This window comes from Cydia fagiglandana, chromosome 8, assembly GCF_963556715.1.
Source record: "Cydia fagiglandana chromosome 8, ilCydFagi1.1, whole genome shotgun sequence".
In the NCBI taxonomy this organism is placed as follows: Eukaryota; Metazoa; Arthropoda; class Insecta; order Lepidoptera; family Tortricidae; genus Cydia; species Cydia fagiglandana.
Genome location: NC_085939.1, coordinates 18,587,740 through 18,606,261, shown reverse-complemented (window position 1 = coordinate 18,606,261; position 18,522 = coordinate 18,587,740). Strand labels below are relative to the sequence as shown.

The window sequence follows — 18,522 nt, the reverse complement described above, 5'->3', positions numbered from 1 at the left end:
TGATGTCTGCTAACAGCTGACAGCTGAGTTTCGTTCACCGTAAATCTAATAGTTTGCTTCCAATGCATGCCTCCATCTCAAACGATCTTGGGCCAAAGTGTCCCAGCATCTATAGTTCGTTTTTTTTTAGCATTAGAAAGAACTTGCACGTCTTTTAATTGAAAAACGCTTTTTTTTAAATCAAAAACTATTACTTATGAAAGCAGAAGAATATAAATGATCGTATTCTTCGAGCAACACGGAAGGGAGGCGGCATTCGCACTATTTCCCCTCTGCCGAGGTACAAGATTAACGCGTCAATCTAATCTAGCGCGAGTAATAAAACTAGTTGCACTTGGATTTTTCACTAGACCGAGTCCAGACGCGCGCGTGAACACTGCTGCACAAAAATGCCTATTTGCTATTTTTTTGTTATAAAAAGAGGTCGGGGACATCAAATTTACAAAAAGAAAGTGTTACATTTCACATGTAATATTTTTTTTTACATATCATACGTTAAATTACATTGAAATACAATTATTATATTTATTCAAGAAATTGTTGGATTTATCGATTTTGCTCGCTCAGTACAAATTGCGGATCGGTCGAGCGACAAATCCGACTTCTCATCTCTCAGAATACAATGACATGACTTCAACGAAAATGTGTCAGTGTGCGTGTTGTGACACTAATCACTCGTCCGTACACAAAAAGAGATCGAGGTTTGCAAGATTTGTCTTTGACGTGTGTTGTTTTCTATGTATTTGTGTCGTCATTATAGATTGGATTTTGTATGTAAGTGTGTGAGAAATGCGACTGTGTGCACCTTTCCCCCCGCGAAAAATGGCAGAAAGATTTGTACGGCGAGATATCGCTTGGGCCCCTCCCTTCCGACGTGTCGGAAGCCGGTGTTGCTCGAAGACCGTATTAGATTCATACTTGTTACATATTTGCCGTAACTTATTTTTAAAATGTGGTTTTCAATTAAAAGACACATCAAGATTGTTTACCTTATTTCTAATGCTAAAAAAACGAACTATGTTTAGTTACTAAAGTATTCCGTCTCCAGGAGCGTGAATTCTGCGAAGGCGCCTCAACGCTCTGCCGAGCGCTGCGCGCGAACAGCCTCCGCGGCGTAGTCGCCCAGACCCACGCATCCTCCCCACGCAGCTCGGCGTATTTAGCGGCTCAGCTGCGGGAGCTGGGGGCAGTGCTGAAGGCCAGCGCTCCGGCCGCGCCCGCTACCCCACAGCTTGGCAAACTCGTCGTGTTCGGGGCTGGAGACAAGTTTGTAGCTATGCCCTTTCAGTCTACAACTTTCATAATCTGGCCAGACTTGAGTCTGGCGACTCAAACGGCGTAGTGGCTCATGATTCCTCTACACGTTGGCCCAATCTAGTAGTCCAATATGACGGCCCATGTGTAGAGAGGGTAGTGGTGTCACAGATTATATAATAATTCTTACGCCCACGCATCCTCTCCCCGTTGCTCGACGTACTTATATAGCTGCTCAACTGGGGTATTGGGAGCCGTGCAGGCCAGTTCGGATAGCTCGCCGTGTTTGGGGCTGGATGTATCCTCTAGCCGCCCAGAGACCTATAAAAAGGTCTCCTGTTCCATTCTAATTTGAACTTTGTGTTGACAAAATCAAAATTTAATTCTGCTTGGCAAGGTTTGACATATGGGCGGCTAGAGGACGAGTTTGTTGCTATAAAAGGGCCCTTCTACAACTACCAAGTATTGCTATAAGCATTTAGAAAATATTGAAACTGCCCTTTCCTCCAGGGTATCTAGTTACGTCGGCGCCCTCAGAGAGCTAGGCATCGAGGCCTCCGAAGCCCCTCAATCCGGCGCTCCAGTCTGCGTCATCAGCGAAGAGGTGTACTGCGACACTCCAGTGGTGACCAGCGCCCTTGATGGCGTGGTAGCCGTGTTGGCTACACCGCCTAACTCTTACTCTGCTGTCACGGATCCTATTGATCTTGTGTGTGGAAGAGGAGGCGACTTGGCTATGCTGGAGGTACCTATATAATATAGTGCTTCAGTCTGCGTAATTACAATTAGCTAAACTGTCAATTAACACACTCCAGTAGTGGCCAGGAGGCTTAAAACAGGACAAGAGTATTGTTTTTGGATAGTGCCCGCTCAATACGGTATACGCCTCGATACATAATAGGCGTATATAATGTCATTTCGGCTCAATTGAATGTCTTTCAGTATCTTCTCAACACGTCAGTATTTGGTTGCTATAAAATTATTATCCTTTGCATTGCAATTTGCACTAAATTCATTCGGCAGTTGCTCAATGAGTTACCTATATATTACCAAAATATTACAGATAAAATTACACAAAGGTGATAACTTGTAATAGGGTAATTCGCCAGTAACTGGCCACTTTTAGTAACTGTGGCCGCCCGAAACTAAAAATTAATTATATTCACCTATAAATAGATTTCGTTGGAACCATACACTAAAATGAATTCTGTTTATAGGTGACCAACTATGACTCAAAAATAAACAGTCGCCTTTCTTTAGGTACCACTGGTATCAGGTTTTTAATAGTGAATATTTTTTCGAGTAGATATTTCGTTTATATAATAATATTATTTTCATATTCCTTAGATTCTTACAGAATCTGAAATAGACGCTAAAGGCAGAGAACGAGTTCAATTTATACTTGAGGAGCAGAAGAAAACCCTCAAGACACTGTTATCAAAGCCTCAGGTAATTAAGCCTTAGCTTAATTAACTCTGTATAGAATTTTCAATGACAAAGTGTGAAATTATTGTGTTAAAGCTTCTTATATGAAGCCATTTGTAGTTGAGAGAGACCTACGTATTTATTTGAGAAGTCAGTTTACATAAGACAACCCTTAAATTATTTCTACATTAACTTTTCATGACATTTTTAGATCCAGTTGATTCTGTACGAGACCCACTCAGCTCTCGAGGCCGAAAACCAAGCTCAAGTCACTCGGGCCGTCGCCGAGGCCAACCGCCTCGCCCGCGAGAGACACGTTCTGCTCAAGAAGAAGCATAAAGACCATCACGTTTCTGTAAGTATTGGATTGTGGGCTTTCGAGGCCGAGAGGCAAGCTCCTATCCCACCAAAAACACGAGACGAGACCATGTGGGGGCACTGTGTCAAGTCAAAAAGGTATTTAGGGTGTTTAGAGTAGGAAGCTTTTGGCTCTACATAGTTAAGATCGCGCAGGCGACCATATTTTTTTTTTTTAATTTATTTACACAAAAGGTACATGCTCATAAACAAAATTTACAATATCGCCAAACTGTAACCAGTTTGTTGGCGAATATCTCTCATCTCCGTCAACATTTTACATGAAAATGTTATTGGTGGGCTCGAATATGTATAATAGGTTAATAGAGCACGGCGAAAAGAACTAAGCATATATTATTGTTACCTTACCTGGTTGTCTATTCACTAACCTATTTATGAGTATGAGTATTATTTATTCCTACAGATTCCCAAGAAAGACATCACCGAGGTAGCGAGCACGACATCGTTCTCTTCACTGGATAACGCGGTAGTGACCACTGACAGAGATTACTCTGCGGCCAGCAAGTCTCGACCGGCGTCTGCTTGTACTGACAGGTAGGTACCTATATTATACATAATTAATTTGTTTAATTACCTAGACAAACGGGTCTACCGCGATATAATTTCATTGTATAAACATTAAACTTTAACGGGTAGCTGCAATTTCTTTGTCTACCGCGAACATTTTTATAATATAACCTAATTTCGGGTAGTTTCGTGTTGTTTTATTGCTGCTGCAGTTGCTCCAAAATTCAACGATAAGCACCAGAAGATGGACCTGCTCATGATTACTCCAGGAAAAAAACATATATGGAGGATAAAAATATATATCTCAATTTATTATGGAATTACAAGAAAAAATGAAAATCGACAGCCCTATGTCTACAATTTTTCAATATTTTTTTTCTTGGTGTAGTCATGAGCAGGTCCATCTTCTGGTGCCAGCTTATCGTTGAATTTTGGGACACGTTGTATAAATGTATGATGTTCAGTTCCAGACCGGCTACCGCCAGCGTTCTGAAAAAGCAAACGGACCGTTCCGAGCCGGACACGCGGCCGAGTACAACCAGCAAGGGCCGGCCCGTCCCGGAAACACCCGTAGCGAACGCACCGCGGGACCCCGACGATGACAATCCGGATGTTTACGTACGTTGGTTTAATGTTCCTCTACACCAGCGATCGGCAACCTTTTAGCAGCCAAGGGCCACATAGTAGTTAACGGAGGTGACGCGGGCCGTACTTTGTTAATATTTATGACTTTATGAGACATACATGTATAAGTGACAAACGACAATGTCTCATTTGCCGCCTTGGCTCTTTTGCAAAATAGCCAAGGCGGCACGCGGGCCGCAAGTGACAGGTTCACGAGCCGCATTCGGCCCGCGGGTCGCAGGTTGCCGACCGCTGCTCTACACGATATGCCAACGCCGGCCACTCCAAGGGACGCACTTATGCGTTAGAGGGAGCAAGTGATATTGCTATCTCATCTGCCGCATGGCTGCGTCCCTTAATAGTGATAGGTATGACCGAAAATTGAATTTAACTTCGGCCTGTCTAAATATATCTTTAGCGCACCTGGCCAAGTAAGTAAGGGAAAGGTGGGCTCTTTGAGGCACTGGTCCCACCGCGAGCTAGTAAGCTATGAGCTATCGGCTATAAACACGAACAAAAGATAAGCACTCCCGTGTAAATAAAAGAGACACGGCGATATTTATAGCTCACCGCTGGGCGAGTAACTATAAATATCGCCGTGTCTCTTTTATTTACACGGGAGTGCTTATCTTTTGTTCGTGTTTATAGCCGATAGCTCATAGCTTACTAGCTCGCGGTGGGACCAGTGCCTGAACCGGGACAATTTGTAAATCACTAGGGGGGCGAAACTGATCCTTTCGGGCATTCTCGCCTCCGTTCGAATCAGCATTGCTCCGAGCAATTAGGGCTAGGTATACAACTTGACTTCCCTTTGCGTGTACGACCACAGATAGGCGTGTCTCATCTGACTCCGCGATTTCGTCGCTTTGCTACAGGTAGCTGAAAGTACATCCGTTCGGCCCCAATTTTGGGGTTTGCCATAAGCCGTGCGTGGCGCTGTCGCCACCTAGCAGCCATATCTGTGCTGATCGTAACAGACGCGTTTTGTTAGGGAGTGAGTCTTCTGTACCTAGTGCTATTATTTATTCTGTACCACAGATAAGAAAGGTGCCTACAGCATGATTCGTCACTGGACCGCTGTCAATCTTCGGTTTTGCAAGAAATTTCTTTTCTGTACGATAGTACAGTCAGCAGCAGAAGTCGCTATACTCTCCAGGTGCTCAAAGAGAGGTAAACGTTTAAACTGTCAAAAAGTTCTTGACTGTCATGGTAGGATTTACTTGTGAGCGCTCAACATGTCACAAATATCTTAACAGTCGCTATTCATTAATTTATACACTTACAACAAATCATTGATACCTTAGCTGTCAAAAAACCACTGGTATCTAAGCGGTCAACGTGTCAAATATATCTGAACAATATGGAAAAATAGACTTTTCAAGCATACATGTATGGTCGTATATTGAATGAATAATAGATGTGCTAATTTCAGGTAAAGCGTTTTGACAATCATCGAAAGCAGTACAGTCTTGTCATCACATACATCTATCTCACGTTTTGCCCTTCAACCATTGACAGGGGCCTGTCAGTCAACTTACTGCAAACTATTTCTTTTATTGAATAGAATCATCAAAACGAATGAGTGAAACATAGCGAAAGCTAACTGAAGCCGAATTTAGAGCCAATTGTCAAGGCACGTTGTGGTCTTGTTACTAAGGCGTTTGCTTTTCAAAGCAGAGACCGCGCGGGTTCAAATCTCAGTCGGACGCACCTAGAGATTACAGCTTTTTTTTTTGGTTTCATTTCTATTATTAATTTGTAGTTTTATATTAATTTCGCATACGTTTATATGTTTTTTGAAGGTATGTCACATGTAGCGTATGTACGACTTTCTAACAGGACGTTGTAGGTTTGAAACCGCAGTGGGCGTTCCTTAGATTACTCCTGTGCGGAATGCCATTTGATGTTTACTGCTAGGTTATACTAACAATAAGTTCAAAGATAGGTATACAGTATATATCAGAACGAAAGGCCAAGAAAGAGACCCATTAATGTTTAGGTCATACTGAACCACTTTTATTATGGGACCAACCCCGAAAACGCGGAAAAATAATTAGAAGTTTCATACATTTTGCTGGTCTGATGTTGAAATTTTCTATGGGAGAGTAATTTTTTTTCCGGGGTTTCGGGGTTGGTCCCATAGTAAAAGTTGTTCAGTATGACCTAAACATTAATGGGTCTCTTTCTTGGCCTTTCGTTCTGATACATACTGTATAAATATACCTCCGTATACTCTATCCTCTCTGCTAAGTTGTTAAAACAAAATTCGTCATTCCTATGGTCAACAGTTAGCATATTAAGTACGTAGGTATATGCATGGCAGTGATGGTTTTATCGCATAGGTACATCTATAGAAGAGGAGGTACCCTTCTTCCGGATAATGAGTCCAACCAACAAAGTAAAGAGAGGAGTCATAGTTGGATATGCTTAACACCTTTACTGCCCGTGCTCCTCACGTGGGGCCACGGCTAGCCTCTATTACAAAGCCATAAGGTTTACATGTCAGATTGGGACAGTGAACGTGTTAATAAGTTTCAATTCTATTATTTTTCCTTCGTTCTTTGATCGATTCGGAGCATCGTATTTTAGTACTATATAGTATATTTTAGTACAATATTATAAGCGGGCTAAATAAATATATTAACATATAATATGCTCTACGGTTTGGAAGAACGGCCGCCTATGACAGTTAAAATAAAAAACCGATCATTATCGTAGAACCTACTTGTTTATTGTCTAAGTTTGACACTTGACGATAAAATACTTCTTTAAGAAAGGAGGTGTCAATTCGTAGTTACTACAGTATTTTTTTAAAAATTAAGCTGATAAAATGTTGATGCTTAGTTACCATTGAAATAATAACTGCTTAGCAACTGGTGGCACCCTGGCTGCTGACGTACTTGATTGGCAGTGCGTGTAGGTATTAATGACAGCAGCTTGAATTTAAGTGCTTAGTTACCACTGGCTTTCTAACCGTTATTGTCATTGTGATTAAATAAGGGTGTATGTGTTAAAGAAAAACTCAGAAGTTAAGATATATGTGACGAACTGAAAGCCTACGCTAAAATGACAACTTAGATGTCCTTCTTTTTGTGACGATTGAAGTGTATATGTTTTCTTGGACACCTTGCCCGCTCAGGTATATCTGCTGCTGACTGTACCTAAGTATTCCTTATTCTGAGTATCATGCTTAGATACCTACTGTTAATGTTCTATTGTTTTGGTTTCAGGTGCCAAACTGCGATTTGTTTGAAATCCAGACGCTGCCAAACCTTGGGAATGGTTTAGACATCAACTATATTTTAGACAGAGACGGATGCTACCTCGGACTCATTCAGAGGAAGGTAGGTAGTGAGATAATGTGTAGGTATAATTGGCATATTTGGCATTGTTGTGTCGGTGCACTAAAATTGCATTCCAGCCTACAAAAAAATAAAAATTAGATAAGTTTAAGATTTAATTGGTCACGTGGAAAGGGTTTTACATAAACCATCAGTCACACAGGAGATCACCCGGCTAGACGCCAAGTACATGATTCAAGTGGCGGAGGAACGCGGGCTGTTCGGCGCGGCGACGCCGGCGCCGGTGGCGACAAGGCGGAAGAAGGCCGCGGACACGGGTGCCATGAAGAGGCGCCGCGGGAAGGCCGGGGCTTTTGAGGTGACTTGTTGTACAGAAACTAAGTATCAGAGCCCCTCAAAGTAAAGTCTTTTGACGGTCGGTGTCTATAGTCACAAAATAAATAATAGTACTAGTTACAGAAGACTCACTCTGTAACAAAACGTGTCTGTTACGATCAGCACAGATATGGCCGCTAGGTGGCGACGGCGCCACGCTCTTGGCTTTCCCCAAAATTGGGGTGGAACGGATGTACATTTTGCTACCTGTTGCAAAGCGACGAAATCGCGGAGTGAGCCACGCCTGCTATAGTCTGTATCTTTAGGTATTTAAATAAAAGTAAACAAATAACTTGTACCTTTTCGGGTAGTTATAACATTTATTGGTTAACCAACCAAATACAAAACGGCCTGGGTCAGTCACTGAACGCCCTGACTTCAACCTACATTATTTGGTCATGTAATGTTTTCATCTACCCTCAACTGGCTTAAGGAGCCATTTGAGGGTAATTTGGTTTACTTTTATTTAAATACCTAACAGTACAGTTAACATCTGTACCTAGTATTAGGACCGTAGGTCGCCAAGAGAAGTTAACATGTCGGAATGGGCATTTATGAGTGTATGGTTCAGGTGGACCGAATCAACGCCCCGACGTACGCGTCGCTGTCGCGGTCGTCGCGGCGCAGCAGCGCGCCGGCGCCGGCGGGCGGCGCGGGCGCGGGCGCGCACTCGGCGGCGCTGCTCGCCGCGCCCGGGCTGCCGCGCGTGTGCAGCCGCCACGAGCGCCGCCAGGCCGCCGCCGGCTCCGCGCTCTGCGCGTGCGACGCCAGGCACAGGTGATCACAGGTGCACTTTGCCAACCTAACGTACGTAGAGTCGGACCAAAAAAACTCTGCAGCGGATATGATAGCCCACGCAGTGCAAGTGTCATTTATACGTCATAATTTCATAGAAGTTTGACGTTTCAAATAACACGTTCACTGCGTGGGCTATCAAATCCGCTGCAGACTATTCTTGGTCTGACTCTACACGCACGAGAGACCTCTTCTACGTCAGGTTTATATACAATACAAACGTAGTTCTCCTTTTTCTCTCCCAGGATATTTATAGCTACATCGAATTGCGCCAAAATATTTTCAATAGGTAATAATGCTAGCAAGAAACGAAACGAGGCTTCTATTTCTACATTTTCAAGGTCCCGGTCCATATTAGAAGGGTGACTTCTCGCAACTTTATGGGTGACTTAAAGTCTTCCCAGGCCTCCCACTCTTCAAGTCGCTTAGCGAAATGTCAGCTGCCGCTCCGTTGGCTTCATCGTGTACCCTTTCTCCAGGCTAACCAAAGGAAAATATGGTCCAAAGACAGCGGTGCTATCTGCTAAAGTATGGACGCTAAACACGAAGAATTTCGTACTTTGAACCGTTATTTACTATTTCTATCGCACGCGCATCCAATATAATTGGATTCCCTCTCTCTCACACAGTGGCATTGACCGCTTGCACATGGGCGGAACAGCAACATTAATTACGCGCGTGCGATAGACATAGGGATCAGGAGGGACAATGTACGGAATTCTACCCGATTAGCGTGCTTTACGGCGCCTCTACACAATGGGCCAACGCCGGCCACTCCAACGGACGCATTTATGCGTTAGAGGGAGCAAGTGATATTGCTATCTCATTCTACCGCATGGCTGCGTCCCTTGGAGTGGCCGGCGTTGGCCCATCGTGTAAAGGAGCCATTACATATTCGATATTCGCCTTTCAGATTATACCCGGGCTACCGCGACCGGCGCATGTCGGCGGACGGCGTGAGCCCGCGCTCGCCGCCGCCGTGCCGGCGCCCCTTCCCGCTGGCGGTGCACGACCTGCGCCTGCGCCGCTGGTCGCAGGACTCCATCGACTCGGCGCCGAGGCTCGACGCACCTCCCCGCACTATCCTCACGCACAAGAATACGTATCAGAAGATGTTTGATTTTTAGTTTTTGTTAGGTCAAAAAGTTAGGTCTGGGACTAGCCGCCGAGAGGCTGATTCGAAATTTAGATTTCATTTTGACTTCACACGTCCGTGCGTACCGGTCGAGCGAGATATTAAGGCTGATCTTAGTGTCATGCGGACCGTCCGCGCGGATCGCTCCGCACCGCCAAATTGTATGAGAAAGCTGTCCTCGTCCGCGCGGACCCAACAGCTTTACTCTATGGCTGGTTACATATCAATAAGAAATATTCGCAAATTCGAATGCCACACTAGAGGGCCGGCCGTTATATCCGAAAATCTCTTATAAACTACCGCTGGTTGTCAATAATTTGCCTTTTGATAGTCCAGTCACAAAACATGGCGCCGTACACCGCCATCTATTACTAGGTCTAGTATGTAATAATAGCTAGCTCTATTATTACCAAAGAGAATTTGAAATAGAAAGTAATATCATGGTAAATTATGTAGCTACAGTACATTTACTGCCATCTTTTGACAGATGATTAAAACAGTTAGAACGCCATTTGACTTTGATCATTATTTTTTCACTGATATGTGTCAACTTGTTAAATATTAATATTAACGCCATCTACTCGAGCGTAGGCTGAAGGTTATGGCGCCATCGCTCAAAAACATTGCACCATGCCTTTGGCCTAGTGTGGAGTATATGGCGTTAATATTTATTATATAACAAGTTGACACATATCAGTGAAATAATAAGGATCAAAGTCTAATGGCGTTCTAACAGTGTTGTGACAATCCGCCTCTAAACACTTTATTTTCTTTGATTAAAGAGAGATATATTGAATAAGAGGTACAAGTTCCTACAAAAACTATTTAGATGTAAAATCATTTAGAATAATTATGTTGAGTCGAATAATATTCTGAGTGTTTTAGTATTTACCACAAGTTATTATGAAGACAATAAATGTGCAACAAAACCAAACCATTCATTCTCATTTTATTTTAAACAATGTATTTTTATACACAAGGAATAGTGACAAAGAAGTTTAGAAATAAAATGTACTCTATTTCTATTACATTAAAGTTATATTTCGCCTGGTACGGAGGAAGGAAAAACGTGCTAAGCGAGAGGCTCGTGGAAGACCTCTGCTGTGCTACAGCGAAAAACGAAATTGCTTTATCTGCCTCTCTCTCGCTCGAATATGTGAGAGAGTGAGGCAGATAAATAAATTTCGATTTTCATTTGTCGCGGGCCTCTTTGCCTTTCTAAACGTTTTCATTCAGGAAAAATAAATCCTTTGAAGCGAGAGAGCAGCTGGCCTACCGCGAAAATCGAAATTTGCAAATTGCGGGCATCTTTCTCTGTCACTCTAATTACGCCTTCATTGGAGCAAAAGAACAAGATCCCCGCAATTTGCGAATTTCGGTTTTCGCGGTAAACCCCCAGTCTCCTTTAACACCTATGATAATATTAACCCGTTCGTTTCCCGTGACAGGCGCTCAGGAACCTGGATTATTGTAAAGATTAGCAGTAGTTATTGTGTACATGTCTCTACTATTGCTCCCTCGCTCTAGCAACGCACTGGCAAATGGCCGAAAAGAAAGCCATCATCAATATATATGTGGCATAAATGAAAGATAGATTAACTAAGGTAGAAGTACTAGTGCTCGACGCTGCACTAATATTCGACAATGGCGCTTGTCAAAGTGACAAGGATTAAATTTGAATACAGAGAAATCTTCGCCGTTCAAATTTAACCTATATTACTTTGACATGTCGAATAGTACGTACAGTAACATGGATATCTTCTACAATAAAATACCTACCTAACTAAACAAACAGCGAGGCAACGCCAATAGAGTTAGACTAAGACAAGTCTGCAACTATTTTGATAGCAGTGCAAGTGTTATTTATACGTCATAGTCATAACCAAAGTCAAAACGTAGTGATAATATGCTCTTTGGTCATAACTTCATAGAAGTTTGAAGTTTAGAATGCGTGACACACTCGCACTGCATGTGCTATTAACATCGTTACAGACTTGTCTCGGTCAAACTCTAGTGGCTCCTCTACACGATGGGCCAACGCCGGCCACTCCAAGGGAAACAGCCATGCGGTAGAATGAGATAGCAATATCACTTGCTCCCTCTAACGCATAAATGCGTCCCTTGGAGTGGCCGGCGTTGGCCCATCGTGTAGAGGAGCCTTAGCATGCATTTAGCACATTATTAAGCGGTTATCACACCGATACGGTTTCCGCTCGTTCCACCAATGTGTGAGTGAGAAAAACGCAATGCATGGCCATAGCTAGTGTCCCACTCGCACTGAAGCCGCATCGGTGTGATAGCCGCGTTACGCTAGCTAAGTTTATCTTTTACATATAAAAAAACCCAAATATATTTTAAAACAATGGTAGCTAGAAAATAATGACTTTGAATTAGACCAGGCCCCAATTTCACATCGGTGACAGGTGCGACGAATTGTAAAATCACTGTTGCTGACGGTAATGAGCTACCGGGCAGGCCATATTCCTGTTTGCCACCATCATTGTATTATTTAAAAAACTATTATATCGGAATAAAACAGATATTTCTCCTACGAAGTTTCTGACAATTGTCAAAGATTTAGAAGAATTGTAGGTAATTCTTGACAGGTAATGGTATGGTAATGAGTTATATGTCGGAATTTCGTGACAATTGTAGTGTTTCTTGTGACAATTGTCATAAACTTAGCAAGAGAAATACCTGTTTTTGCCGATATCATAGTTTTTTTTAATAATACAATGATGGTGGCAAACAGGAATACGGCCCGCCCGATGGTAAGCGGTAACCGTAGCCCATGGATGCCTGTGACGTCAGCAACAGTGATTTTACAATTCGTCGCACCTGTCACGTTGGTGAAACAGGGGCCTGATTATACAACAAAACTAAGGCCCGCTTTCACCATTTCACTAACCCTGGGTTAACCGGGTAAACCTGTTGTTACCATGGATACCAATACAAATTGACACTGGGTTAACGGTTTAACCGCTTAACCCCGGGTTAGTGGGATGGTGCAAGAGGCCCTAAGCCGGCTTACGGTGGGTTTTCATATGCCGTGATAATTGACTTCTCGTAGCACTTCTGTAAGTGCATGAGTCGCAGCCGTTCGGCTTTTGGCCCGAGTGCCTGAGCATTAGATGCCTCTTTAGATTGCATGACTCAGAAGCCCTGTAGTCACAGATATTGCATTCGAAGGGTTTCTCTCCAGTGTGTGTTCTCTTGTGCCTTTGTAAATCACTGCTGTGGGTAAAGGCAGCGCTACACTGACCACACTTGAACGGTTTATCTCCAGTGTGTGTTCTCTTGTGAGTTTGTAAATTACCGCTTTCGGTAAAGGCGGCGCTACACTGTCCACATTTGAACGGTTTATCTCCAGTGTGTGTTCTCTTGTGCCTTTGTAAATCACTGCTTTGGGTAAAGGCAGCGCTACACTGACTACATTTGAATGGCCGCTCGCCACTATGAGTCCTCAAATGTGTCTGTAAATTACCTTTATGACTAGTTGCATACTCACATTCAGAGCAAGTGAAGTACTTCACGCCATGCCGGCTCTTCCCATGCTCCAGTAGAAGCAACCGAGTATCAAATGTACTACTGCATTTTTTACACGTGAATTCCTTAACTGTATTTAGGGAGTTAGCTATTTTCAGTGGAATGTGAGATTGTAGATGTTTCTCTAACTCTGACTTTATATCGAATGTTTTGCCACACTGGTCACATTTGTAGATATTCACATTCGATACCGTTGTATTAGGGGATCCATCAACAGCAGGTTTTGTAGGAGGAATCTCTTGTACATCCACGCTCTTTGGTGATTCCGCTTGAGAGGACGAAGGCTCTTGTAGCTGTTCGACTTGACTACCTTTTGTAACATCTTTTATCTGGGTGTCTTCCTTCTTTTCATTACGCGTTTTACGTTTGTTTGTCTTCGCGGGTCCTTTTTCGGTGACAAGTGTAGCTTGACCTGAACTAACATCTTTAATTTCTGCTTCTTTCTTTTTTTCATTTGCCGTTTTTCCTTTGTCTATTTTCTCTGGTTCATTTTTGGTACCAAGACCACCTTGACCTGTAATGAAAAAAAAAACAATTGTCTGATTTTATCTCCCCATTACATGTAAGTATTTTATCTTTAAGTATATGTCATCGTCTAACTTCCAGCTTGTATTGATATAAATAAGCATTGCTAGTAGGTATCTCACAGTATTCGCAGTCGCAGGGCTTGGTGTAGCGGCGCAGGTCGACGCCGAGCCGGTTGGCGAACTCGCTGCCGTAGAACACCAGCAGCTCCGTGAAGCGCGGCACGATCTTCACCGTCCTGGAGGAGATTATAACATTTCAAAAGGAGGAGCTGTGTTTAAATATGCACCGTAGCAACACCGCTTTATGTGCTTGACTTCTAAAGGTTTTCAATTCGTCGGACTATTTGGCGAAGTGGAATAGAATAGAATAGAATAGAATATTCTTTATTTGCTTAAAATATGGTACAATGAGTTGGTAAGGATAACATATATCTGTGCTTAAACATATTTTGCTAGTTTAGCATGCAAATGTACACTTAAACTAAACTTAACTAAATACCTATTTAACCTAGTCTACTCAATATTATCTAACATGCAAAACAGGTCATCTGTAGCGTAAAACATCTTAGTTTTTAGCCAACGATAAAGTTGTGCTTTAAATGAATTAAGAGGGAGATCCTTAACATTATCAGGAAGAGCATTAAATATTCTTATACACATATAATAGCTACTTTTCATGAAAAGGGAAGTATTTGGAACAAAATCAATTACAAGTCTGTTTGGATTCCTTGTGTTTCTATGATATATATCTTTAGCTTTTTTGAACAGATGTGGGTATTTCTTTACAAAAACAGCTGCTTCAAAAATATACATACATGGTAATGTCAGAATTTCATGCTTTGCAAATAATGGCCTACATGATTCCCGTTGTGGCATCCCACACATTGCCCTTAAACATTTCTTTTGTGCTATGAAAGCTCTAGCCGCGTCACTGGAATTGCCCCATACAAGAAGTCCATATCTTAACTGAGACGCAACATATCCGTGATATGCCATCAGTACTGTGTTCCAACCAGATATGTTGCGAAGTCGTTTCAGAACATATGCAAATTTTAAGAGCTTGTCACACACTGCGTCTATATGGTTTTTCCAACTACAATTAATGTCTAAGGTGATTCCTAAGAATTTTATAGTATCAACTTCCTTAATTTGTGTATTATTGTATCGGACATCTAATAACTTTCCATTGTTTCTTACACTACGGAATTGGATAAATTGAGTTTTATTAAGATTAATAGATAAATTATTGAATTCAAGCCATTCGATTATAGATTGTATAGTATTATTAATGTCATTATTGTATTGCATTTCATCATTGCATGTCACTAGAATTGATATGTCATCTGCAAAAAGCGTACATTGATGTGTAGTTATATCTGGTAGGTCATTGATATATAGCAGAAAAAGGAGTGGTCCTAGTACACTACCCTGCGGTACTCCTTGGCTAATTTCCATGTACGAAGATCTATGATTAACTGTAGTAGAGTTTTCAGAGCTTCTTATCTCAACACATTGTTGCCGGTTAGTTAAATATGACTTGAGCCATTGCAGAGCTAGCCCTCTTATACCAAGATTTTGAAGTTTTTTAATTAGTAGGTCATGTGACACGAAATCAAATGCCATAGACATGTCGAAGAACACTACAACTGCCGGTTTCTTATTGTCAATATTCCGAATAACACTGTTAACAAGGTTAAAAGTTGCAAGTGTTGTACTCTTATTTTTTTGGAATCCGTTTTGTTCTCTTTTTAATATCTGATATTTTTCTAAAAATGACATGATCCTTTTATGCATGGCTTTTTCGAATATCTTAGATATCACTGGTATAAGCGTTATAGGCCGATAGTTACACATTAAGGATTTGTCTCCTTTTTTAAATAGTGGTGTGACTATTGACAATTTCAAAGCATCCGGAAAGCATCCTACCTCGAAAGATAAATTAAGTAGATGGGTTAAAACTGGTACTAGTTCATCAACACATAATTTCAAAATCTTAGTTGATAATCCGTCATAACCCGTGGAATTTGTGTTTTTCAGTGATCTTATAATGTTTTTGACTTCGTTGTGACTTACAGGAGTAACAAATACGGTGTTGTTGACCAATTTAGAATTTGTGTTTTTTAAGGTGGAGCTTTTATTAATACTTGTACGTTGAATTAAGTAGTTATTAAATTCATGTGCTATTTGAGTGGGGTTTTCGATCATAGTACCATTCCTGTTAATTCCTGTAATATAATGTTCGTTCGTGAGGCGCTGATCCGGATCGTCTTTGATAATATCCCAACATGCTTTGGAACTCGTGATTAAGACCAAATATGGTGGCATTCTGGTACGCGAAGTCGGTTTTTTGTTAAAAATTATTTACCATTTAAATAAATAAATAAATAATAAATAAATATTATAGAACATTCTTACACAGATTGACTAAGTCCCACAGTAAGCTCAAGAAGGCTTGTGTTGTGGGTACTCAGACAACGATATATATAATATACAAATACTTAAATACATAGAAAACACCCATGACTCAGGAACAAATATCTGTATCATCATACAAATAAATGCCCTTACTGGGATTCGAACCCAGGACCATCGGCTTCGCAGGCAGGGTCACTACCCACTAGGCCAGACCGGTCGTCCATTACCATTTTGCTGAATAAATACTATAAAGAGTACAATATTAGAGCACTCGCCTATAGTAGAGGTCGCCCTGGTACTGGAAGGCGACCAGGTTCTGCTCGGAGTAGCGCCGCGCGCAGTTCACGTACCGCATCCAGTTGGAGTTGTTGCCGTCGCTCGCGTCCACCACGTGGCTCGGCCTGTTGTTGCGGTCGTTCAGCTACAACGCGAATACATTTCAATAGACCACCAAGCTAGGTTACCCCTTGTAGTTGACATTATCGGCTAGCGGCCTACTAATTGCTGGCGCACGGACCGCCAAACGGAACCCGTGATAACGAAAAACATTAAAACACACACATAGTAGGTATGTACCAATTATTAACGTCTTCATGCAGTGGTACTAGCTGGTACCTTTGTAGAATGATTTAATTATTTTGATTCTCATGTTGCTCAACTGTTTTCAAGTATTCTTTCAGTTAAGAGTAGTTAGACTATAGCAAATGTAGTATAAATAGTGGCATTGAGGACAGACCTGCCATTCGTATCCGGAGTCTACGCGGTCTTGAGGCGGCGGCCGCGGTAGGGCCCGAAGCGCACGCCGCTGGGCAGCGTCAGCGTGCTGAACACGCCTATTCCCGCCCCTGACAACAACCAACTATTGGTATACTTGGAGTTTTCTAATAGATGTTATCGACAGCATACTTTACTAAATAAATGTGGTGTCTGCACAGTACAATCTGCAGCTATTGGGGTTATCGTTAAGTCAGGGAGAGCGGACGCAGATCATTTTTAACATTTCGTTTGCTGAACGACTTTTGCTGCTGATTGTACCTTAAATTAAGTAGGTACCTATCTACAAAACTATCTACTGATGTTTGAAAATAATTATTAATTGCATGCGATTTACAATTCTTACTTTGCAATTGATCAATATTTTGGATCAAGCAAACTAAAAAGATACCGATACCTAACTACATTAATGGAATCTGCTTTTGACCTAACCATACCTACCTTATTCAACTGAAAATCTACATTTCCATCTATATGGCTCTGGGCAGAAAAAATCCTAATATCGAACACGTAAAACCGTGTAAATGCGGTAGGTATGCTGGACTGAAATTGGTATGCTGTAAAGTTTTAACTACATATGTATTTTTATCTTCGCTAAGGATGATTTACGCTAGAACGGGCCGAGGCGTTCAACCCTTCTGGTCGCGTAGCCAAGATGCCAATCGCTTACGCTCCGTAGCGATCGAAACGCAGCTGTCACTGTCGCATTAATATGGAAGAGTGATAAAGAGACGTAAAGCTTTTCGTTGTCGAAGCGATAGCGATTGTAACCTTGGCTAGGCCGGCTATAGAAAGCATCACGTGATCATCCGTCACAGAAAAATCGGAAGCCTCGGTCCTTACCCGGGAGCCCGGGACCTTTCTAGCATGAATAATCCCGAATGGTACAGTCGCCATCGGATAGATATATCGGAGCGGCCGAGGTGCTCTAAAATATCTGAACAATAGAGTGTTCAGATATTTGTGAGCACTTTGGCCGCTCCGATATCCTTATCTGATGGCGACTTACTATGTACTTTTAACGGCCAGAACGGGGCTATGGATCAATACTTAACAACAATACCTATAAAATATGGACTACCAACCTACCTTAGTACGTACGAGTACATACGGACGTGAGAAAGTTGGAACGCATCTCTAACTAGACTCGGACTAAGAAAAGTCTGCTGCGGGTTTGATAGCCCACGCAGTGCAAGTGTTATTTTAAACGTCACCTTCTATGAAATTATGACGTATAAATAACACTTCACTGCGTGGGCTATCAAATCCGCTGCAGACTTTTCTTGGCCTGACTCTACCTGTCTACTCCATACCAACCGCTAAAGTGCATAATGATCTAATCATCTTCTGGGAAACCTGGGATATGTGAGTAGGCAAGATGCAGGAAGATTCTGGGGACGGTGAGCGCGGCGCGCGGCACGAACGCGCGGAGCCCCGTCACGGCGGGCACCTGCCCAGCAAACAT

General features: G+C 42.2%; 2 protein-coding genes across 4 annotated transcripts in view; one reads left to right on the top strand and one right to left on the bottom strand.

Moving 5' to 3' along the window:
- Nucleotides 1-10,729, top strand: part of LOC134666746 (uncharacterized) — a 29,487-nt gene extending 18,758 nt beyond the window's left edge. For 2 of the 3 annotated variants that reach the window (XM_063524009.1, XM_063524010.1), the window contains exons 9-18: nt 1,049-1,266; nt 1,765-1,999; nt 2,602-2,703; nt 2,891-3,034; nt 3,461-3,591; nt 4,029-4,182; nt 7,419-7,532; nt 7,693-7,848; nt 8,437-8,642; nt 9,574-10,729. In XM_063524009.1, coding sequence (XP_063380079.1) covers nt 1,049-1,266; nt 1,765-1,999; nt 2,602-2,703; nt 2,891-3,034; nt 3,461-3,591; nt 4,029-4,182; nt 7,419-7,532; nt 7,693-7,848; nt 8,437-8,642; nt 9,574-9,787 — 1,674 coding nt within the window. In that variant the 3' untranslated portion in view covers nt 9,788-10,729. Of the gene's footprint in view, nt 1-1,048; nt 1,267-1,764; nt 2,000-2,601; nt 2,704-2,890; nt 3,035-3,460; nt 3,592-4,028; nt 4,183-7,418; nt 7,533-7,692; nt 7,849-8,436; nt 8,653-9,573 lie in introns of all 3 variants that reach the window. The other variant, XM_063524012.1, reaches the window with a different exon arrangement.
- Nucleotides 10,730-12,812: 2,083 nt separating this feature from the next.
- On the bottom strand, nt 12,813-18,522 carry LOC134666956 (histone-lysine N-methyltransferase PRDM9-like). Its single transcript, XM_063524264.1, has 5 exons — nt 18,414-18,522; nt 17,046-17,128; nt 16,559-16,704; nt 13,989-14,104; nt 12,813-13,855 (listed from the first exon to the last, which is right to left on the bottom strand). The coding sequence occupies exons 1-5, from the start codon at nt 18,520-18,522 to the stop codon at nt 12,813-12,815; spliced, it is 1,497 nt and encodes a 498-aa protein (XP_063380334.1).